General features: G+C 37.3%; 1 protein-coding gene across 2 annotated transcripts in view; it reads left to right on the forward strand.

The window, feature by feature from the left end:
* Positions 1-24,511, forward strand: part of LRS1 (Transducin/WD40 repeat-like superfamily protein) — a 255,485-nt gene that overhangs the window by 146,093 nt on the left and 84,881 nt on the right. For both annotated transcript variants that reach the window (XM_089384693.1, XM_089384692.1), the window contains 2 exons: positions 10,565-10,685; positions 10,826-11,062. In XM_089384693.1, the coding sequence (XP_089240819.1) occupies positions 10,565-10,685; positions 10,826-11,062 (358 nt within the window). The remainder of the gene's footprint in view (positions 1-10,564; positions 10,686-10,825; positions 11,063-24,511) is intronic.

The following is a 24,511-nucleotide window of genomic DNA, read 5'->3' on the forward strand; positions in this document are numbered from 1 at the left end:
AAGGAAAATATGGAAAACTTAAGATAGAAGGATGTGCGAGGGATGGTATTCCCTGAGAGTCTTTGACAAATAGATCTTTGATTTCAGATTCTTTAGTCTTGTTTCTCTTGTTGAAAAATGTGTAACTAGGTTCGGTCTTCATAAGTATGAAATGTATTCTTGTAAATTATAAAATGAAAAGAAATTATTATTATTGGAGCATGGGTTTCATGCTCAAGTTCTTTTATTTTATAGGTCAAGCACCCATTGAGTGCTTCTAGGGTTTGTCCTAGGTCTAAGAGTCATTGTCATATATTGAAGACCCTATGGGCACATTGTATCTTGTAAAGAAAAAGTTGTTTTTGTCTTTAAAGTGTCAAAAATGCCTTCCAAGATCAAGTCGGCCTGGAAGCTGTCAAGTCGGTCTACATGAAGAGCCACGTCTACCCTTGAAGATGTTGAAAAACGTGTAACTAGGTTTGGTCTTCATGAGTATGAAATGTATTCTTGTAAATATCAAATGAAAAAGAAATTATTATTATTATTGGAGCATGGGTTTCATGCTCAAGTTCTTTTATTTTATAGGTCAAGCACCCATTGACTACTTCTAGGCTTTGTCCTAGGTATAAGAGTCATTATCATATATTGAAGATCTTATGGGCACATTGTAAAATGTAAAAAAAAAATTATATTGTCTTTAAAGTGTCAAAATACCTCAAAGATCAAGTTGGCCTAATGAGCTGTCAAGTCGGCCTACATGAAGAGCGACGCCCAACCTTGAAGAAGCTTATATATAAGAGGAACTCCTCCTCCATTTGGATGACTCACTCACTCATATATTATGCGAAGAAGGAGAAGTCAAAGAAGGAAGTGCGAAGAAGTCAAAGTTTCTAGGCCTTATCTATTCTTCTGGGAAGGTCTAAGTTAGGGTTTTTCTGCCCTGGATCTTCTGGGGTTCGATTTTGAAGGAGGAGAGAAGGGAAGGTAAGAGAAGGTCCCTTAGGGCACCCTACTAGCCTTAGGACTCAAGTCAAGGTAGGCAAAGTCAAGAGGAAGGCTATTAGAGGGAGATCGAAGTCTCCTAGAGGAGCAACAACAATTGCAGTAGTTGCTGGGGAGTAGAATTTTCGGATCTACTGGGAGGTCAAAGATATTGCAGTTGGAGGTCGTGATACACTTGATCTTGGAGGGTATTGGTCTAAGTCTAGGTCATGGTATTCGTCAATTGAAAGATCTAAAAGATAAAGAAGAGATTTATGGGTTTTCCCCTCAAGAGGAGGGGTTTTAGCTCTAGTTTGCAGCCTATACACTATGTCACTGTTCTTACTATTTTGGTCACTGTTTGATGTATTGCACATTGGAATAATAACAAACAAAGCTAATAAGTAAAAAGGTAACACAAACAATTATCAAGTTAAGAGAATTAACATATTCCTTGCCCTACTGAATTCTCAACAGAAGAGGCCTATATATAGAGAGGAACTCGTCCTCCATTCGCATCACTCACTCATTACTCATTCTATGCGAAGAAGAGGATAAGAAGAGGTTGAAGAAGAAGGACGAAGAAGCGATCGAAGAAAAGTCAAGGTGCTTGGGCTAGTTCTCTCTCCCATGTACAAGTTGAAGAGAGGGTTTTCTGTGCAAGGGTTATCTTTGTTTCGATCTTGGAAGAAAGAGAGGAAAGAAGTCAAGTGAAGGTCATTGAGGGTATCTCACTAGCCCTAATTCTCAAAGAAAGGCAAGTGAAGGGAAGAAGAGGCCATATGAAGAATATCAAAGTCTTCAAGAGGGGCAACAACGGTTGCAGCAGTTGCCAGGGGACAGAATTTTAGATATGTAGTAGGAGGTTGAAGATTTTGTAGTAGGAGGCCAAGATGAACTTGATCTTGGAGGGTATTTTTCTGAGTCACTAGGTCATGGTATTTGTCAATTGAAGGATCTATAAGAAGAGAAGAGATTTAAGGGTTTTCCCCTCAATAGGAGGGGTTTTGGCCTTAGCTTGTAGCCTATATACTGTGTCACTGTTCTTATTGTTTTGGTAGTTGTTTGATGTATTTCACATTATAATGATAAGAATCAGAGCTAATAAGGTAAAGGTAACACGAACAGTTGTCAAGTTAAAGAGAATTAACACATCCATTGTCGTATTGAATTCTCTACATCTCTTAGGTGGAGCTTCATCAACAACATTCACATGTTCACTTTCTCTCTTCCTATTCCTTGGAGTTTCAGGACAATGACTTTTGTAGTGACCCATCGTATGACGGATGTTGCATTCAACCTTGGATAGGTCAACTTTCTTCTTTGGTCCTTTGAACTTCTTGAAGGTTCCCTTCTTCTTGTGATGAGTAGAATAGGCATTAAAGGTGTTTTCTTCTTCATCCTCCTCCTTGTTGTTTACTAATGATATTAAGGCTTCTTCTTGACTGCATGCATTCCATATTTTTTCAAATGTTGGCGTATCTTTCCTACTGTTAATTCCTGATGCAAAAGCACTCCAATATTTTGATAGTCCTAGAAGATCAGCAATTATAGGCTCCTTTTCTAGTACAACTTCATCTATTGCTTGGAGTTCATCTCTTATTCTAGATATCTTTACAAAGTATGATGATACAATATTGTCTCTTGTCATCTTTATTGTCCTTAGTTCATTCTTGAGGCTTGCTATTTGACCAATGTTCTTGATGGTGAATAATTTTGAGAGAGCCTCATACATTTCTTGAGCGGAGTCTATGTTGGATATGTATGGAATTAGGTTGTCCTTTACTCCATCTACTATTAGATTTATGGCCAATATTTCAGTTTCTCTAAACTTCTCTTTCTCTGCTTCATCTGTAGGTTTCTTGACTTTTCCTTGAACAAGGTCCAAAACTTTGTGCTTAGCGAGAATAAGATCTATCCTCTTTTTCCATGCCCTGTAGTTGGAGGCTCCTTCTAGTTTGTTTTCTCCCTTCATTAAGTTTGTCATATTGCTATCTCCTACTCCTTGTGGCCTTCCTTGAAAACCTTTTTCCTATATCTCTCTTATCAATAGATATTGAGTCTTCTTTTTCACCTTAACTCTGATACCATGTTAGAAAATCATAAAGGCATAAATATTTTCTTATGTTAATAATTCTTTTAGTTCTTATTAACTTTCTTATGTTCTTCTTTTATCTTTGTTTCATCAAGGAATTATCAAAAGCAAAACACGAAGATCAAAAACACCAAATGTAGGCACTCTGTCAGGGCTAAAACCCCTTTAGGGGGGAAAACCCAGTCAAACTCTTCCACTAGCAAAATTAAGTTGAGATAGGCCAAGACCCTAGAGCAAAGGACCCTCCTCCTCTACCAAGTCAACCTTCCAATACGATTCAACAAATTTTAGTAGTCTCTTCTTGTCCAACAATTTCTGCCCAACAACAACCCAGAATTTTAGCCCCTAGCAAATCCAAAATTTCGGCCTTGCTATATTTCTGCAACTTCGGCCCTTCCAACAGCTCAACAACTTCACACGAGAGAGAGAGAGAGAGAGAGAGAGAGAGAGAGAGAGAGAATGTCAACTTCTTGTGCTTGATAGAGACCTCCTCCTTCGCTAGCCCTTTCCACCTTCTTCCTTGAATTTCACAATTTTTAGTGCCCTGACAACTGCGGATCGAACTCGGTGAGTGAGTGCTCCAAATGAGGTCAAGTTGTTGCCTTTATATAGGAGATTTTGCCCCTTAGTTAGGCCGACTTGGTGGAGGAGGCCTAGAAGACCTAATTTACATCAAAATAAATTTGTTTCTTGATTAATAATGTCCAAGAAGGGTCTATTACTCTGTGACATGGACAAGGACACTTGACATAAACCCTAGAAGCCGACAATGTAGGCTTTGAACTATAAACAATTGACCCAAGTATGAAACCCATGCTTTAATAAGTCAATAATAAAATTTCTTTTTCTTTCTTTTGATAAATACATTAAATCATGACTCAAATAAAATTATGAAGATCGACACTAGTTACATTCTTCAACATGAAGATTGCTGATGATGATAAATTCCTTGAAGATGACAATGCTTCTTCTTCTAGAGATGTTTTTCTTCAAATATGCTTTGGCTATGATCCTTTCTTCAATGAGAGGGAGATCACCTTGATGTCTTTAATGATTATGACAATGTTTCTTCTTACTAGCTTGGATGATAGTGTAGAATGTGGAGGCTTTCGAAGGTGCTTCAAGTGTAGAATCCTTTTTTGAAGGTCTTCTTCTCCTTGAGTTGTGATGATGCGATCCTTAGATCGTTTCTTCAAGTTGATGTGAATACCAGTCCTTCTTGATGGTTTGATGTCCTCTTTGATGTCTTGACTTTCTTGATGATCCTTCTTCAAGTTGCCTTTCCTTGTCTTGTCACCTTAGCTCTGGTACCATGTTGAGAAATCTTGGGGTAGCTAGATTAGGTGATTTCTCTTACTTTGATAACTGTTTGTGACATATGTTTACTTAACTTGATTGACTTCTTATTTCACTCGATTATTATTATTGTTTCTATCATCAAACAACTACCAAACAATGAAGATCAATGAGACAATAAGACACAAGATATAGGCTATCGGCCAGGACCAAAATCTCTCCTCTTGAGAGGAAAACCCACAAGAACTCTTCTCTTCTTATAGAACTTCATATGATGAATTCCAAGACCTAGGACCCTTGTCAAAGTCCCCTTCAAGACCAAGTCAATTCTTCCTCCTTGACGAACTTTCTTTTCTCTAGCAACTTTGACCCCAACAATTTCTGCAACTTTGACACCTTGTAGCTTCTTCTGCAATTTCGATCCCCAATGGTTTCTTCTGCAACTTCGACCCCCAACAGTTTCTTCTGCAGAAACCCTAGCTTTTGCACATGTTGAGAAGGTGGTGATTTCTTCCTCTTTTCTTCTTCGCTTGAGATGGTCCTTTCTTCTCAAAAACTCGACTTGCAAAGTATGCTACTTGGAGCCCTAACTTGACTGTTGTAGTTTGATCTTTAGCTGCTATAATAGATGCCCTAATTATCTTTTACGTGTGAAGGATGGTAGCCCAAAGGCAATCCCAAAACTTCGCTTTCTTCTTTTCCTTCTTTGTTAGGTATTCAAATTCCTTTTTCATCCTCTTTTTCTCTTAGATCGAACTTCTTGAAAGCTAACTGGATGATCTTCAAATGAGGTCGAAGTCTTTTTATATATAGGCTTCTTTCTAAGTCGAATTGCTGCCTTTAGGACGACTTGTCCACTCATGAAGCCCGACTTGTTTGTTTGATGATGACAAGGTATTGGAGGGTTTATTTGACCTTTTGACTTTACATAAATTTTCTTTACAAGATGTAACATGCCCAAAAGGGTCTTCCATACATGACAATGACTCAATTGACTTGTAGACTCAATGACAAGCCCTAGAAGCACTCAATGGGTGCTTGACCTATAAATAAATTTTCCTTGATCCCGAAACCCATGTTTCAAGAATGAAGATATGTCTCATTACAACAAATACATAAAATCATGATTACATATGTCATTATGAAGACCAAAACTAGTTACACATTTCAACAGGTCATACCATAGAGTGCTCCCTTCTTTATGACTTGATGCATAAGTTGCATGGTTTAGAAGGTGACATATGCCATCTTTGGAGGGGTATCTGACACACATGTTGAGGCATAGTCTTATTTTATTGGTTGAATAGGGCTTGTACCCTTTCTTTATGGACTTAGTTCAACATTGACACTTTACACATGTTTTCTTGATAGCTTTGATATATTTTTTCATGAATCCACTTTTTTGGCACTTGAAATGAGTTGATTCAGAAATTCTAAAGAGGATAGCAATAAGTTGATGTAGTGAAAAGTGCGCCAAAAAACACTCTTGTAATGAGAAAAACATCTAAAATTGACTCAATGTTTGAGAAACCAGAGATAGTCCAAACAAATTTACAAAAAACTTAAACTTTATGCATATAACATTCCCTGTGGTAGTTGATAGATTCTCTAAATATGCACGCTCCATAAGGGTGAAGAAAAAAAATTCATCAAATGCAAAAATGTTGATAAATTGCATAGTTTTTTGAAGATAATTGTCACTGATAAGGATGCCAAATTTAAAAGTATCTTTTGGAAGGAAATTTGTTTCTTTTAGAAGAAGTTTCGCAAACAAATTGGGACTTCCCTCAACATGAGTTCAACTTACCATCCTTCAGGAAATCTGCCTATTTGTTTTGTAACCGATAAGCAGAATAAGTGGTTCCAATTGTTGCACCTTGCCAGGTGTTGGAACAACTCCACATATCAGACATTAGGTAAAATGACACAATTTCAAGTTATTTATGATTATGAACCTCCTAAGTGAAGGAGTTTGCCATAAATGAAACAAAAGTTCTAATAGTAAAGGATTATTTAGATGAAACCCAGAAGGTTATTAAGATATTCAAGGAAATCTTCACGATCGCAAGAACCATATGAAACAAGCCGACCAAAAGAGAATAGAAAGTGAATTTAAAGTTGGAGACCTGAATATTTGTTAGACTCCAACCACGCAAATAATTATCTCTAAAATAACAAAGAAAAAGCAAGTTGTCTCCCAAGTTCTATGGAACATTTCAGATTGACAGGAAGATGAAGAAAGTAGCATATGGTTTGGACTTGAGAGATTAGAGTTGCATCCATAGTGTTTTTCATGTATCATGTCTCAAAATAATGTTGGGACAACATCTAACAACATAGACATCGCTTCCTATATTTGATGATGAGTCATTCTAGAGCCAACAACTATCATTGCCACTAAGGAGAGAAGATTATGCTCTAGAGTTATTAAGGAGTATCTTTTTAAATGGAAGAATTTGCTAGAAGAGGATGCATTTTAGGAGAGATAGAAGTTCTATCAAAAACATCCTTTATCACCCTTTCTTCGAGCACAAAGGAATTTGAAGGGGAAGGAATTATTATATACATAAAATTCAAGCAAATAATAAATAAACAATAGATAAAAATAATAAATGATAAAATATATAATATATAATATATCAAAAGATAATAATAATTAGTGATGATACAAATGATTAGAAAAAGTCATAATTTGTTATCAAGAGATACCTTAGCTTATATTTATTGTTGGGGCCCCTCCAAATGCAATTCATCATCATTGTTCCATTTTTTAATATTAATATTATTTTATCCTAGAACATTGAATAAAAAATAGTGGGCATTATGCCTTAGACATACATCACTTGATGTCACATTGCATGATTATTGATGATCGATGAATGGAGTGACTTCTCTTGGAGGTTTTATGTAAGACGTTGGAGCTATTGCATGGTCTTACTCCCTCTTTGATGGAAGTGTTCTACCCTAATGTAGCATTCTTTATTGGAGATTTATAAATGTGGCTTAACCACCACTATTTTATGTATTTGTTGACTTCATAGTTGGAGTATATCGTTCCATTTCTCCTCCCTAGCATAGATCTAGGGTTTTGGTATTGGATATCATTATTTTATTGTGGATGAAGATGGAGCTCAAACCTATATAAGGGTTTGATCTCTTCATTTATTCTCATGGTTCGAGTTTGGAGGAGATCCCCTCGTTGGAGCGTAATTAATATATCTTTCTTGGAGCATATGTGAATTGTGAGGTGTTTCTCCTATCAACATGTGGCTTATTGTTTCCTAGTATTGTTGATGAATGGTGGTAGAGATAGCTTGAACTTGATTTGTAGGGCAAAGAGAGAAGGGTATATCTACCCTATTGGAAGTGTTTTATGTGAAGAGTTTCTCCCTTTTGAATCCTTTGTTGTCTTATACATGATAGTATTCTCTTGCATGTAATGTCTTCTTGGCTGGGCGCTAGACTAATACTTCATTGTGTATGGTATACCATAATGGCATAGTTTTGATGTGGCAGGGCCCTCCTACTACATTTTTCTGAATTCATTTTCAGCATATTAAGGTTTATTGTAGTCTGTGTGTGGCATGTGCAGCACTTAAACATTTATGAATCACCCTATTGGATTAGCTTCTTGGATCCATTTTTCCTTTGTTGGTACTAATCTCTTGATCCTTCCATCATCCCTTTATTTTCTTTATACTATTAAAACATTGTTTTTCCCAGCTATTTCTTTGCTTCACTTTCAGGCTCCTTGTCACAGCCTTAGCAATCCTACTTTGGGATAGCTCCTTTGTGTTGGAGAAGAGCCAGCCTAAAGTGAGAAAGGGAGTTCTTGACGTGACTCACGTGAGAAAGGGAGTCCTTGAGGTGACAGTGAGTAGCTCCTCTAAGTTGCCCTTGGGTTGCATGTATGGATTGGGATTTTTCTAAGATGCAAAGTTGAAGAGTTAACAAAAACAGAAGAGAAATTGCAATTTCCTCATTACAGTAAGGTGGATAACTAGGGCATACAATAATTCATGCAAAAGATAAAAGCTATAAAAGTAAAATTAATCAGAAGGGATTTCCTGATACTTTTAACAATAACAATAATTACAGAAATAAAAATAATACCCCTTCACAAATGTCTCTCTGAGATGATAGCTTGATATCTGGAAACAATATCTCCATATTCACCGAATGCCTTTGTTAACTTCAAAATGATACATTTATGTGGAAGAGAAATTTAGGACGAGAGGTGAATATCTGTGTTTCTAGAGGAAGGAGGCACACTCTCTGAGTACAAATTGTCATGTAATGCTGTTTGATATTATGCCCCATTATGGGTATCGATTTCCTCATACTTTTAGCAATAATCAAAGATATGAAAAAAAACCCCTTTACAAACATGTTTCTTGGAAGAAGACAGCTTGATCTCTGAAAACAGCAACTCTTTATTCATATATCCATTTTGTTATAGTTTTGAATTGATAAGGTTGTATTGAAGATAAATTCAGGATTGGAGATAGGTCTCCATCGTTATAGAGGAAGATAGCTCACTTTTTCAGGAGAACTTGGTGTAGAATGCTATTGTGTAATGCATCTTGTATTTATACAAGTAAATATCCAAAGTTTCCTTGTTCAGTTTGCCTAGAAATTCCCTTTCTGGGTTCTGTTATTGCCCTTGATAAAGATCAGTGTGTCTCTTCAATTACTGTTCAGTATTTTTGAGGATAAATTGCTGTGTAATGTTGTTTGATCATGAGCCCTATAACAGAGTAGGGTAGGGATTTCGTCATTTTCTTAGCAATAATTACAGAAATGAAAAACGTACCTCTTTACAAATATGTCTCTCAGAAGTGGACAACTTGATTGTTTAAACTTTATTTGCCGGGCATCTTTGTCATAACTTTGAAATGATAAGGTTATATTGGAGATAAGTCTCTATCACTATAGAGGAAGGTGGCTCACTTTTTCAGGAGAAATTGGTGTAGGATAGTATATTCAATATTGTAATGCACCTCATCATGGGGTACTTGTACAAGTAAATAGTCCATAATTGCAATATTCAATCTGCCTAGAAATCCCCATTCTGCATTCTGTCATTGCCCTTAACAAAAGGCACTCTGTCTCTTCGATTGCTGCACTGTATTTCTGTGCTCCAGTTAGCCTTCATCAGCATGAAATAGACTTCTTAGGAGATCTGGCTTCTCTATATTCACAAGACCTCTTTGCCAACCAATTTGGTTATTGTATAGTACTTTATGATGCCATTGTAGTGTTTAGTGAGTTGTGGGGCCATGACATGCCTTGGGTGCTCCCTTGGAATATGCCATGCATGCCTCTCAAACGAAGAGGGTCTGATCTGTGAACTGTTTATATGAAATATGGCTTTGTTTTAACTTTGAAATGATGAGAGTATATTGAAGATAAATTCAGGATTGGAGACTCAGATGAGTCTCTATGGTTATAGAGGAAGGAAGCTCACTTTTGGAGAAGAAATTGGTGCAGAATGCTATATGGTAATGTGCCCCATTATGGGGTATTTAATCAAGTAAATTCTCCAAAATATCTGGCTCCATCTTCATGGAAATGCCCTTTCTAGCTTCTGTTACTATCTTTAATAAAGGGCAGTCCATCTCTCCAACTACTGTGTTGCATTTTTATGATTGAGTTAGTCTTTATCAGCATTGACTACAGTCCGTTAGAGTGGTGTTTTCTCTATATCAACATTTACTTCTTTTGCAAGAGATTAGGTTGTTTTTTATTACTTCATGATGCATATTTAGTGTTTAGTGAGGGTTGGGGCCATAACATACCTTGGGTGTTACTGCTCCCTGGAAATGTACCACGTGTTATATTTCTTTCTTTCTTTCTATCACATTCAATTTCAGTTACATACTGATTCCCTATGTTGATTATATCCGGCTGGATTTAACTTTTTAATTGACTTCTGGCTTTAATAGGAATTCTCGAATAATGATACAAGGCAAACAAATCAAATAGCAAGTTTTATTGGTCATATGTTTGTTTGATAGTGCTTTGTTTTGGGGGTAAACATTTGTGTTATTGTATCCTTCCTTTTCTGTAGGTATGCATGTGTTGAATAAACATATTGTGACATGCCTCATATTTTAGGGATATTGGAATACAAGTCGATTTTCCTAGAATATCTGGCTATTTTTGGTATGAATGGTTTGTGATGCATCTTTTAATGATCATTGTCTTGTGTAGGCTTTGGGATCTTGGTCAGCAGCGTTGTGTACATTCATATGCTGTGCATACAGACTCTGTTTGGGCACTTGCAAGTACACCAAATTTTAGTCATGTATACAGTGGTGGGAGAGATCTTTCTGTGAGTATTCTTTCAGAGCACTGTTGACAGGTGGATCAGAGCATAAAATTTTTGTGCTCTGTTAGAATAAAGTTTTAGCAATTCATGAGAAACAGGGTATCTACTTATAGCTGGGCCCTAATGTTCAATCTGTTGTTCAGTTATACCTGACAGATTTGACTACAAGAGAGAGTTTACTGCTCTGTATGGAGAAGCATCCTCTTCTACGGTTGACATTGCAGGATGACTCAATATGGGTTGCTACAACAGATTCTTCTTTACATAGATGGCCAGCAGAAGGACAAAATCCGCCAAAGATGTTCCAAAGGGGTGGGTCTTTCCTGGCTGGAAACCTATCCTTTACAAGGGCAAGGGCTTGTTTGGAAGGATCAGCGCTTGTAAGTTGTTTCCAACCCGCTAATTTAGTGTAATATCTTCTTAGATACTATATTCCTATTTCAGTTCCCATGTTCTAAATTATATCAAATTACAGTGCTTAGGTTTAAGCATGTTGTGTGATTTATATTTTGAATTTCCTGTTTCACTGTTCAATGTTCTAGTTCTTAAGTCTTTTCTGAAGGCTATTTTAATTCAGTTGAAGGTTGTGGGCTATCAGTGCAATAATTTTATATGGTCAATATTATTTTTATGATTCACCACTTGGAAATAACAACTGCGATACTCAGTCTAAGAGGGGTTTCACATTGAGAACCTGAATTTTTCGAGCAACTGAAGCGAACAAAGTTCCTTCTACAGATTAATTACTCCAAAAGACTTGGAATATAAAGATATCCACGAGGATACAAATATTATATATTAAAGTCTCTGAATAAGAATGAATGATACAATGAGAATGAGAGGCTTGCTTATATACCAAGCAGGTATCTCTTCATGGAGAGTCATGTCTCATTTAGACATGCCTCTTCAACCTAATTACTAGTTTAACTAATCATTATTTATGATTATTATCGTTTAAATTATTTTACATTATTTCTTATATATTTATTCATAACATTGCCTACCTCTTCAAAAATCTTTGTCCTCGAAGCTTGTTAATGAAAAAGGCTTGATTTCATTTTCGACTTCAAATGTCTTTTTGTCTTGGAACAATCATCTTCATCGATACAAGCTGATATGATCTTTTAAGTGACAAACAAAAATGTTGCACTGAGAAGGGATCAGAGCATCCTAGATTAATATTCTGTGGAATATTCTGATCACTGGAATTTTGTAACGACTTGTCATCATAGGACTGGATTGAAGTTACATCACTATTCTCTGGAACATCAATTTGTTGTTTCTGGTTTGAATGGTCCCGATACGTAGCATAGCTGAGTTGCCTACTCTCATGATTCAGATGTCGATATGGAACTTTTTTGGTTTGACATTCCCTTATTAAGTGTGTGGGAATTTTTTGATTTACTTCAAGTGACGATGTTGTTGGGTTGGTTACAGAATCTTCACTTGGGATGTTTATCATCTGAACTGCAATATCTAAGTGTGTCGTTTCTTCAACAGACTTGTCTTCTCGAGTTGTCATATTCACTGGATAGGTATTCGTTCCTTTACCTTCAACTTGGACTGACGACTTCGACATTTATTTCGTGATAAGTTTTTCTAACTTATTTTCCAATGATTTCCTATCATCCTTAAGTTTTTTAATTTGAGTGAGTAGACTTTGATTATGGTTTCTGAGACGTAAAAGTTCCTCATTTTCTAAGTCAACTTTATTTTGGTATTCAAGCTTCCCAATTTTTAAACACTTGATTTGTTTTAATAACTTTTGGTTAAGGTTCTTTAAGCATAAACTTTCCTCTTCTTTTCCTGATAGATTCTCATTGAGTTTCTTTTCAGAAATTTCCATTTCTTGTTCTAACTGGTGTTTCTTAACTTTACATTTTCTTACTTGTGTAAGAAACTTCTGATTATGCTCCTTCAAACATGAATTTTCCTTATTTTTGTTGGATATGACTTCTTCAAGCTCTTTCTGCTTCTTTGATACTGTTTCTGGATTCTCTTGAAACATTAGTTTCAAAATATCCTTAAGATCCTTCGCTGAAGGCATTATCAGTTTTGATTTTGTTGTCATGTTTTGGAACGTGACCATCTTCTTCTTGCAAGGGAACATCAAGAATTTGTTTTCTATGTTTAGAATGAACGTACTTAATTCCTTGAACCAAGGTCGACCGAGAATTATGTCAACCTATTTGTCATGCATAGTTACGACACAAAATTGAGCTATGTACTCATAATAATCAATTGTCACTTGTAAATCATTAATTTCATATTCTTTTTCGCCAAAAAATCCTTCTCGTTCGCCTATATTTGGCTCTAGAATTAATAGTTGATTTGCTAAACTAATATTAATGTAATTATATTCAATGTTTGGATTAATGGTGATGCGAATCTATTTCTTTTGGATACACCCTTTTAATGTAAATAATTTAAAATTTACAATTGGAATACCTTTATAGGAGAATCTTCCTTCTTTCATTTCTGATGTAGAGTCCATTTTGCTTCTTTGGGACAAACTTAGGATTTTAAAAATAACCCCTTCAAAACTTTTAATTTATTTCTTTTTCTTTTATTATCTTTAATATAATATCTTTCCCTTTTGGTAATATAATAATATTTTCAATTTCTATAAAAGTAATAATCCCTTTTTTTATTTTGTAACTTTGTACTTTGGAACTTAACTATCTTTTAATCAACGTGAACTTTTAAAGTATCCCTTTCTTACCTTTTCACCCTCTTTTTTTTTTTTTTAAATAACTTTGTTACTTTCCTTAAACGCTATTTATTTTTATTATTTTTTTTAAGACGTTGCCATAATATATTTTATACTAAACGCCCAAAGTGAGGGGTTATTATTTTTTTAATTTCTTTAAACTTCACAATTGGTAGATTTTTATGTCCTCAACCATTGCAATCTTCCCTTGAGCAACGTTTAGCACTGTATCACTTGATTAAACCGTTGCCCTGTATGGACAGATCACCACAATAGGGAATTAAAGGCAATTCTTTGAATTTGATTTCGTTCCTATGATTCGATGTATGGTCGAAGCGGTGGATGTGTCTAGTTACGACAGGGTGGCGTCCACTGTTTGGATTGGATGGTGGAGACAACATTTAATGGCAGCAGGAGACCGACGTGGTTATGCTAATGGCGACAATGGGTAGCCGCAACAAGGGCATGAAGGTTGTTTGCGGCACGACGATTGTTGTAGGGTGCAATTATATTGCGGGGTGGCAACTTGTCGGCGAGGTGGATAATCGTTTGTTGGTCGAGGAAAACGTGCACGATGGGCGTGGTTATGCTGTGGCGCAACAACCTGTTGACAGAAACTGTGAGTGCAACAGTGGAGATGGCAATCTGGTTGAAAGGTAGAACGGGTGATAGATGGTGTTGTGGGTGGTCTGCGGCAGTGGCATAGACGACTGCTGTGGTAGCCGTCGTGCATCTGGACAGCTGACTGTTGGATGGCGGTGCTGGTTGCAGATTGCTTTTATATATATTCGTCTTTTATATCTTTCTTTCTCTCTTTTAATTTGGCGAAAGGCCTAGTAGTGACTGGCAGAATGGAGAACCTCCACTACGTAGCGAAACGCTTGAACTTGACAGCAACAAGGTTGACGACAAGTTGAAGGCCAGGGGCCGGATCAGACGTGGCTCTGATACAAAATGAAGTGAACAAAGTTCCTTCTATAGATTAATTACTCCAAAAGACTTGGAATATAAAAATATCCATGAGGATATTAAAATGTCTGGATAAGAATGAATGATACAATGAGAATGAGAGGCTTGCTTATATACCAAGTAGGTGTCTCTTCATGGAGAGTCATGTCTCATTTAGACATGCCTATTCAACCTAATTACTAGTTTAACTAATCATTATTTATGATTATTATCATTTACATTATTTTACATTATTTCCTATATATTTATTCATAAGAGCATCCCCTTGTGTAATATGTTCTAATATGGAGTTTTATTTGGTCTTGAACATGAAATGAACTCAAATTTTTATCAAGTTGGTGCCATAACCTGCTTAATACATACTGATCTCATGTCTTTGGATTGATTACCAACTGTACTAGTAGTTATGAATGATACCATATTCATATTGACCAAATGATGTTGCAACAATCTCGGTTTTAGAATTAGTTAAAATTTAAACAAAGATCATCTGCAACCTATTCTGTTTTGAAATGAGGTCCTTGACATCTGACTTTGGCCTTATCCCAGTTTCACATAAACCAAAACAAAATGTTTAACCCATGGCCAAAATACCTTTGCCTGTAGGGGTTAATCTTAGTAATAGCATACTGCCACAACCCTCAGCTCTCCCTTATGCTTTGGATGCCTCATTTTGACATTATTCTTAGTGTGACCACAAATCTTGATTGACTTTGTTTCTATATGATGTTATCCCAATGTTTGTTGTCCATACCAACTCTTTTTACCGTTTCTTTATCACCTGGTTAAAGTGCCGAGTACCACCTACATTCCTTTTTTTTTTTTTTTGTTCAGTTTTGTGACCTGCACTTATTTCTTAATACCATCTCCCATCTTTATCTCCTTAATGATAGTGCTTTTTTAATAGTCTGCTTACCTTTACCAATATCAATCACTATTCTAGATTTGTATTTTTTAATTCTTAGCATTCAATTGTTTTCCTTCTAGTCTGTACTCTACAAGGCCTTTGCCTCTAGTGAAATCATGTGCTTATGTTGAGGTCATGATCGGGGTTGTAGGGGAGCTGCTCCCTCCCCTTCGAATCGCTCTTGGAGCGCGCTCCGAGAGGGAGTGACCCAAGAGTGCGCTCCCGAAATTCGCTCCTACAAAAAAAAATCGCTCCCTTGTTTTTCACGAAATTTTTCTCACAAAGATGTTCCAAACAATTTTTTTTTTCAAATAAACAAGATTTTTTGAGTAGGGCAGCCTAATATTCAAGCTTATGGTCTTGGTATTGATATGCAATTCATGGTAATGTTAAATTTTTAAAATAAAAAATTCGCTCCTTGGATTTTTCACAATATTTGTCACAATGATGTTTCAAATGCAATTTTTCTCAAAGAAACAAGAGTTTTTGAGTAGGACAACCTAATATTCAAGCTTATTGGCCGTAGTATTGATATGTAGTTTTTTTTTTATTATTATTATTTTCTATATAATACTACCTAAGCACCCACGGGGGATTTGAACCTGTGACCTATGCAAGGAGTACCTTAACAATACACCCATTCACCGTCAATCCAAAGCCCCGTGGGCAGTATTGATATGTAGTTCATGGTAATGTTATCTTTCATTTTCATCCTTTCACTTAAATTTTTAACATTACCATGAAATGACTCAGGATGTTTGAGAGTGGTTCCAACCTCATTCGATTTCATATGCAAAAAATGGAATTTTAGATCTCACTTAAAATTGAGTAGACTTATCAGTTTTTCAGGATTTCAGGATTGGGGGATTGCAATGTTTCCATTGGATTTTGTCATGTACTAGGGTATGTGACTCGTATTTAATCAAGAGCACCAAGTTCTCTATGTACCTTGATGTTAGTGACATTTGTTGTCGAACACCTCTATCACGACCCTATTAAAAATGTACCCATCACTGAAACAAAATCTTGACTTGACATGCTACATACTTTCTATCTTATGTTAATTGCGTAGAGGGTGATATTAATGACAGATCCCAAGATAGGTAATGATTTTGATGATATGTAGCTATTTGTTGTAGCATGATTTTTTTGGATGTTAGAGGCCATTTAAAGCCTATTTGTTGATGCATTTTCGATTCGGAGATGGATTGCACTTGATGCTATTTTGGTTATGTGCACCCTTAGATGCTATGTAAATGAGAACTTGTAACTTGTGGACATGGTTGATGAAGATTATAACTTCTAGATGATTGATGTTATATGGTTTAATCCATATTTTTATGCTTTTTATATCTAATTCATCATTCTATGTAATGTATCCAATTTCAATTTTTCTATCTGACGAGGTCAACCATGATTCTGTGGGTGGTGCTAAGCGTAACACGATTTTGAAATTCAGGCATTGGAGGCAATTTTGATATGGGTGGCATGAGGACTTAGGAGTATAGGAGAAATTTCAGCCTTGGTGGAATGTGGGGACCACAAAAATGAGGCAATTTGACCCTTGGAGATAATTCTCACTTATGGAGGAAGAGAGAGAAAGAAAGGGGGTGCGAGTTAGTGGAAAATGGTATCCACCAAGAGGGAGAGGACAAACTTCTATAAATAAGGGAATGAGGCATCCATTTGGTATATTTGACATTCTAACTTTTGAATAAAATTTTTCTTGAGCTGTTTAGCCAAGTAAACTAGTGTTGTTTAGCACAAGGAATTCCCAAGGCGACAATTGCACCTCTACCTTCGGTGAACTTCGAGTGTCAGCCTAGGAGAGTATTTGGGAGTCCGTTTCGGGCAATTAAGGTTCCAAATTTGCAGGTAATTCTTCAGTTGGTGCGTTCTTCTCCTAGGGCGCATTGGATAATACCTTACACCAATATGGTAAAATGGATAATAGACAATATTAACATTTCCGAATGGGCATTCCAGACTTCAAGGCAAACGGTTATTGGGTCCTTCATAGCAGAAGCCTCTAAGAGAATGTATCATATACCAGACCCACTGAAGGTGTATGATAAAGCCTTTCACGAGCATTTTGCAGCCGAGAATGATGAACCATCTGACCCAATTAAGCAATGGAGGTCCAATTCAAACAAGCACAAACATGAGAAATCGGGTATGTATTCTATATCATCTCTCGTTGCTCCCTACTCTTATATCGCAGCTATGATGTGTAGATTGTTTGGATATGCCGATACAACCAAGTTATCTGTTGAGTGGGTTCCCCTAATTGATGCAACAGTAAATTATTTTATAATGGATTAGGGCACTATCTTGTCTAACAACCTTGCCTTACAAATTCGGGAATTTAGACAACACCGATATGTCACCTCTAGAACAATCCCACCATTTTTTATGAGTGCCTACATTATGGATGCAGTCTGTTTCACTACTAGTTTCCCAACTATGGGGTGGAAATGGACTATTCAAGATCCTACCCCCATTCATATATATCACAAAATCCTGTGGGAATCCAATTTCCACACCCATTTCTACAAAATTTGCCAAGGAGTTATGCTACCCATCCACCAAGCTGTTTTTGACAAGAGGGCCCCAAGGTTATTTGATGAGGCCAAGATTGATTTTATACCGATAGGTAGGTGGTTTGGGGAAGAACTGTCTACTTATGTTCGAGTCTATGGAACAATGTTACTTGGGAGCGGGAGCGGAGCGAAAACGAGAGCGGGAGCGAAAACGAGAGCGGGAGCGACCATTTTCAGAAGCTCCTGGTTTGGGGGCGAATCCGGGAGTGACTTTTTAAATATATATATATATATATATATATATATATATTTTTTTTTTTTTATATTTTTTAATTTTTGATACATATATGTCAACAAAAACATGTAGAATGATGAATTAGATATAAAAACATAAAAAAACATAGATTGATCATTGAACCATATCACATCAATCATCTAGATTCTAGAAATTATAATCTTCATCAACCATGTCCACAAGTTAGTAAAATACATATTACAACTGCAACATAATGAGTCTCGTGAATCATGATTCATCAAATTCAATCTTAAAGTTTCAACTTCAAGCTGTCAAAATTGAAAATTCAATATATAACATTTATCATCATTGATCACCAAAGTTGTACTTGTAAGCTAAGTTTAACGGTTAACCATTAGAAGAAGTAATATCTTAGATATTTCTAAGTCCTAACTTCTAACTGTTAACATGAAATGAAATGTTATAAAATGAAACATGAATAATGAAATGAAATGAAACAACTTTAGTCTTTCACGAAGCGTCATATTCATAATTCACAATCATTACCAATGAGTTATAATTGCCAACTTCAAACTTCAAATTTTCATTGTCACAGTCATATATTGTTTACAAAAAATATCATTATGATATGAAAGAGTCAAGAGTCAAGAGTCAAGGACTCAAAACTCAACAGTTATGAAAATGAAAGTCTAATAGAAACTAGAAAAGACAAGTAAACTGTAAATCTACATGTGGCCCTTGCCACGAGAGTCTATAGGAGTATAAGCAGGTCGTGGTTGTCTTCTAGGAGTCTCCCGCACAGACCGACGACTAGAACTAGAACCTCCACGTGAGGGTGTAGATGGAGGTGGCGACAACAAAGGAACAAGACTCGGACCTCGAGCACTGCTACTAGATGGTGGAGGTGGAGGTGGAGGTGGCATGGCTGCTGCAGCTGCAGCTGCTTCATCTTCATCCCTTATAAGTTCCTCTTCCATTTCTTCAAGATGCACTATACCATCCTCCAAATTGTCATCCTCTCGGTGATTGTCCCAAATTCTATATGTGGGATCCTCATAAGCCCGATCACAGTAATGACTCAACAACCTCAAGTTGTAGTGCACATAAACCAAGCTTTTTGCTCGGTTTTCATTGAGTCTGTTTCTTTTCACATTGTGTATGAAGCTGTAGGTGCTCCAACACCTCTTTGCAGAAGAAGTATTCACAACCCGTGATAGAACTTTTTTTGCCAATTTTGGCAAAAGTCCATGGCCGCCATATGTTTCCCACCATGTGAGAGCATCAAATCTGTCTCTGTCTTCCATTGCATGGAAGGTACCAAACAAACCAGTGCCACTGAAGTATCTGCCTATTTCATGGCGCACAACTACACATTCCTCCCTGTCAGGTATCAACTTTTCCAATGCTTGCAAATATCCACTAGTTACCTCTGCATCTAAATGGGGTTTGGTCCTAATCCCACCCCCTGGTGCAGGTTGGTCCAACCAAGATGTAGAGTAGTATTTTGGCGTAAGGATATACACCAAGCAATGTAGTGGAAGATTAAGTTTATTCCACCATACACACACAAAATCGTGAATCATTTTGTACAAGTCGGGATCTCTGTTATGAACAATATCTTTTATTTGCCCCAACATGGTATCCATCTGCTCATACACCTCGCCAATCACTGGTTTGTCTGTATCTGCAAACCGAATCATGTGATAAATGGGCTTGGTGAAATCCAACACTTGCCTCACACTTGTCCAAAACTGACCATCAAGAGCGGCCTCCTCCACCAGTTCAAAACCTTGCCTGTCAGCTGCATTTGTAGCCCTTTCCTTTAATACCTGCCAATGTGGACTTGATACCATGCTAGCCAATGACTCTCTTACCTTCAAAAGGCACCTGAAGGTGAGGTAATAGCTACCAAATCTGGTCTTTCCAATCTTCAACAACTCCAATCTCGAGTGACTGCGGAAAAGGCCATGTGTATTGCTATGATTTGTAATAAAATTTATCATTTGTTTGCCTTTCTTGTACAAATCACCAATCCATTGGTATTGTGCATTTTTGTTCTTGACAACATCATGAATCAGAAGGTTCAATGTGTGAACCAAACATCCAAACCAAAATATGTTGTGGTATTTATCCTCAATAATTGCTCCCGCTGCCTTACAATTAGGAGCATTATCAGTGATGACTTGGATGACATTGTATGGCCCAATACGGTCAATTGTTTCAAGTAATGCTTCTGCAATGTTGATGCCGGTCCTGAACTTGTCTGAGTAATCATGTGCATTTAGAAAGATGGCACCACTAACAGACACAACAAGAACACTTATCAATGGCTTGCCTTTTACATTTGTCCATCCATCAGATACAACGGACACCCCATGGTCAGTCCAAGAACTTGTCATTCTATTCAAAGAATGTGATATTTTTGCTTTTTCATGATCAAGTCCAACGGTTCTTGCCTTGTCATACCTAGGGCTCTTGTATCCTTTAGGGGCATCATTTATGGCAGAAACCATTTCGTGCCATTTAGGTGAGCGAAGAACATTGAATGGTATCCCACGTGCATAGAGAAACCTGTAAACCTTAGAATCCACATCCTTCCTACACCCCTCATCAAGGAAATCTGATATGGTTCTACACCTTAAACCTGATGACCCTGTGCCTCCATATCCACTGCCTTGGGAGGATGCTGAAGGAGTTCTTTGTGCTTGTGATTGTGAGCTTGGTTCAAAGAAACCCCTTGATTTTTTTGATTTGTATTGGGCTTCCTCCTCTTCCCTTATGTATTTGGCTCTATCCGCTGCTGACACCGCTGGACAAGTTTTGGTTCCTATTTGTTTGTCTCCATCCCATGGCCTTTTCCCGCAGAGGTGTTTTCTGGCACGGGTGTATGAATCTGTGTAATCATTGTTGCAATGGGGGCAATGAAATTTGGTGGTTCCACCCCCTTTCCCTGCTTCAGGCCTGTTAACATATTTCCACAATGGGGTTTGGTCTTGTTTAGTTTTTTGAGAGTCATTTTCACCCTCCTCCAGCTCCTCCTCACTGGGGTTTTCATCAAATCCACTTTCTCCAGCTTCTTCATCCCCCTCTTCATTTTGGCCCCTCCGTTTCCTACTCTCCAGCACCATAATAACCATAAAAGGGACCAAGAAGAGGAAAATCCCAAGAAATATAGCCAAGTCCATGATGTTTGATATTTGTAGGCTTTTGAATCTGCAAATTAATTTAATTTATTTAGATTAATTAATTTAATAATTTTAATCTATTAATTTAATTTAGATTCATAATTTTTTTACTAAATATAGTTAATAAACTAAATTAAACTACCTAAATTACTACCTAACTAAATTAAACTAACTAAACTAACTAAATTACTAAGTTACTTACCTCTCTGCAGGCTTGCTCCTCGCTCCTCGGCACTTGCTCCTCGCTTCTCCTCGCTCCTTTGCTCTTGCTCTCCTTGCTCTGGCTCTCATTCAAGTGATAATGAAATGTTTGTTTGCCCCATTGGGCTTTTAAAACATTTTTTTTTTTGTTAAATTGGAAAAAATTTTCGCGTCCGCGGCTTTTTTTCCGCCCGGATCGCTCTCGGCGTCGGGCGATTCGCTCCCAGAGCGAATTTTTAACGCTCGGGAGCGTTCGCTCCCCGATCGCTCTCGAGCGTTAAAAATCGCTCCGAGAGCGATCGGGAGTGTTCGCTCCCTGATTGCTCCCGATCGTTAAAAATCGCCCAGGGAGCGACGCTCCCTATTTCGCTCCCTAAATTGGCAGGGAGCGCGAATTTTTTTATCGGGAGCGCGCTCCCAAGCCACTCCCGCCCGGAGCGCGGATTGGGAGTGGGGGGGGGGAGCGCTCCCCTGCAACACTGCTATGGAAGCATAGCACCTCCCCATGTTCTCCCATGGTATGTACCAGATAAATTGCTTACCAAACTATAGGGGATGGGATAACCAAGACCCTAAAAGAATCTAAAAAGTCTCTTTGGCCTTCCTTTCCCCTCCAATGCGGTGTTTATGCATTACACGATTTCAAGCATGCTGCGCTTGAAATCGATCACATTACATGTTTAAAACTTGCCACCATTCCTGGTAGATAGTTTGACCCCAATAAGGTTGCACAAACTTCACTGCCCAAGTGAAAATAAGACAGTTCAACCATGAGGATGATGATTTTGATGACCTGTTTGAGTCAACTGAGCTATTTTCACAAGTGCAACATTTGGCTACTCTGAGATTGGACCCACAAAAGTTAGCTCAATTCCACTAGTACAGGAGGAAAAGGTTACAAAAGGTCCCTTTGGATCTGTTAGAGATCCCTCAGCCAGTTGTTTAAGAGGAACAAAGCTCAAGCCAAAACTCAGAGAAGGGCTCAGAACATAGTTTCGAGCATAATTCAGAGAAGAAATCAAAACAAGGTTCCGAACAAACTTTAGAGCAGAAATCGACACAAAGTTCAGAACATGATTCAGAGCAAGGTTCAGAGCATAACTCAGAGCACACCTCAGAGAAGAACCAAAAGAAGATCCCAGAGAAGAGTCTAGAAAAGGACACTGAGAAGGAATCTGAAAAGGTCTCAAAAGAGAGAAGTGGAAGATGTTTCCACTAAAGTGCATATAGATGACCCCCCCCTAAAAAATCAACTGGATGAGGCATGGAAACAATTTGACCAACAACTAAGATGACACAACAAGGGGAAAACGATGTTGAAATGGAAACAACATTTCAACACACCCCAAAGCACTGGACAAAGCTCGCTCATTGGAAGGGCTACTGACAAGGCTATCACCACAGAAGAAGTTGAGATCATCCCGACCTTCCCGTCAACTGAAGTCGTTCTCAAAGTGGAGGAAATCCCTCCTCGTGATGTCTTTTACAGTCCCAAGCATTGGGTTGTGGTAAAAAGACAGAGGAAAAGGAGGAAAACAGAATAGTCGTCAACAATAATCCCTGATAATGAACGTATGGATATAGTATGGAAGGATATACCCTCATGGATCCTTTAGACAATTTGACAAAATTGTCACAGTTTGCAGGTGCTTATGCATTTGCTACTATTGACAAGACAGTGGGAGTCAAACAATTGGTAAGGGAGAAAGAAGAAAGAATACAACAATTAGAGCAACAGTTGGCAGAAGAGAGACAAAGTGTCGACCATCAAAAAAAGGCACAAGTGGCCCAATTACAACAAAGCTTTGACCAATTGAATCTCCAATATCAAGCAGAAACAAGTGCCAAAGATATTCAAATACAACAGCTGCAGTATTCTATGCATTAGTTGAAAGATAATCCTAAGAGGATTTTATAAAAGAAGCATTAGAACTCAATTCTTTATTATCAATGCAACATGCGACATTTTGTCAGAAGCTATCTTTCATCAATCTGATGTGCAAGACTAGTGATTCACTGATGAATCAAGCATCCGATCTGAGGATCACTTTTAAGGAGATTTATGATAAGATTTCAGGACACATAACATGGCAGGATACTCCAGAGGGCAGAGCAACAGATCTTCCCAGGATAGAGAAATCTCATAAAGACATCCTCTTTACCGATTGGGATATTCAGCTAAAGCAGGTAGAAAGAACAATTTCAAGAGCGACTGATGTTGCAAATAATATCACTGAAACCATCAATGATAATTTGCACAATGCTAATTTGGTACAGGAATGCCCATGTGGGAGTCTACTTGATATCAAAGCCCTAGAAACACAATGGCAAGAAAATTCCAAAGCAAGAGAAGAGGCAATTAAATAGCTAACAAAACTTGACTGGGAAGTATATTGGAGATATCTGGTGAAGCCACATAGTCAGTGGCTAATGCTACGTTGCCTCACTGACTCATCCATGCACATGCTTCCTACTCTTTCAGATGCAGTGTATTCATGACAATTGCGTACGAGGACAGGTCAGCCTCTTGAAGTCAAGTTAATGATGGATATCTATGAGTTTGAACAACGAATGAAAGAGTAGACACCATTACATGTTGAAGCTCGTCATTGCAACAATTTCTATTTTTGTATTTCTGTCACTTATTTTAAGGAGAGTTGTTTAAACCTCCTTGGAACTTTCATGTAATATCTATTTTTGTACTTTTTTTTTATTATTTAAACCCTTTTATGTCTTTGAAGAAAGGGTCCCCAATTTTATAAAGCTTTAAAAGCTTGCACTTCTGTACTTTTAAAGTGTATCCTAGTAGAATGACTGGATCAGAGTCCTAAAGTTTTGTGAAGAAGGCTTTTGGAAGCTTGCACTTGTGTACTTTTGGAAACCGTCATAATGAAAAACACTGGACTGGAGCTATTTACTTTATGAGCAAAGTTATACGCATCGGGTATTTCTATAATTGTGTCTTTATTTGTTCACGAATTGAAAGCCATTTCTTTTTATATTGTTTGTCATATGTATCTCTTTTTATGCAGTTCTGTATTCATTCACTTCTGAACATACT

Source organism: Pinus tabuliformis, chromosome Q (assembly GCF_031772625.1).
Source record: "Pinus tabuliformis cultivar Carrire ecotype Pingquan chromosome Q, CPIR1, whole genome shotgun sequence".
NCBI lineage: Eukaryota > Viridiplantae > Streptophyta > Pinopsida > Pinales > Pinaceae > Pinus > Pinus tabuliformis.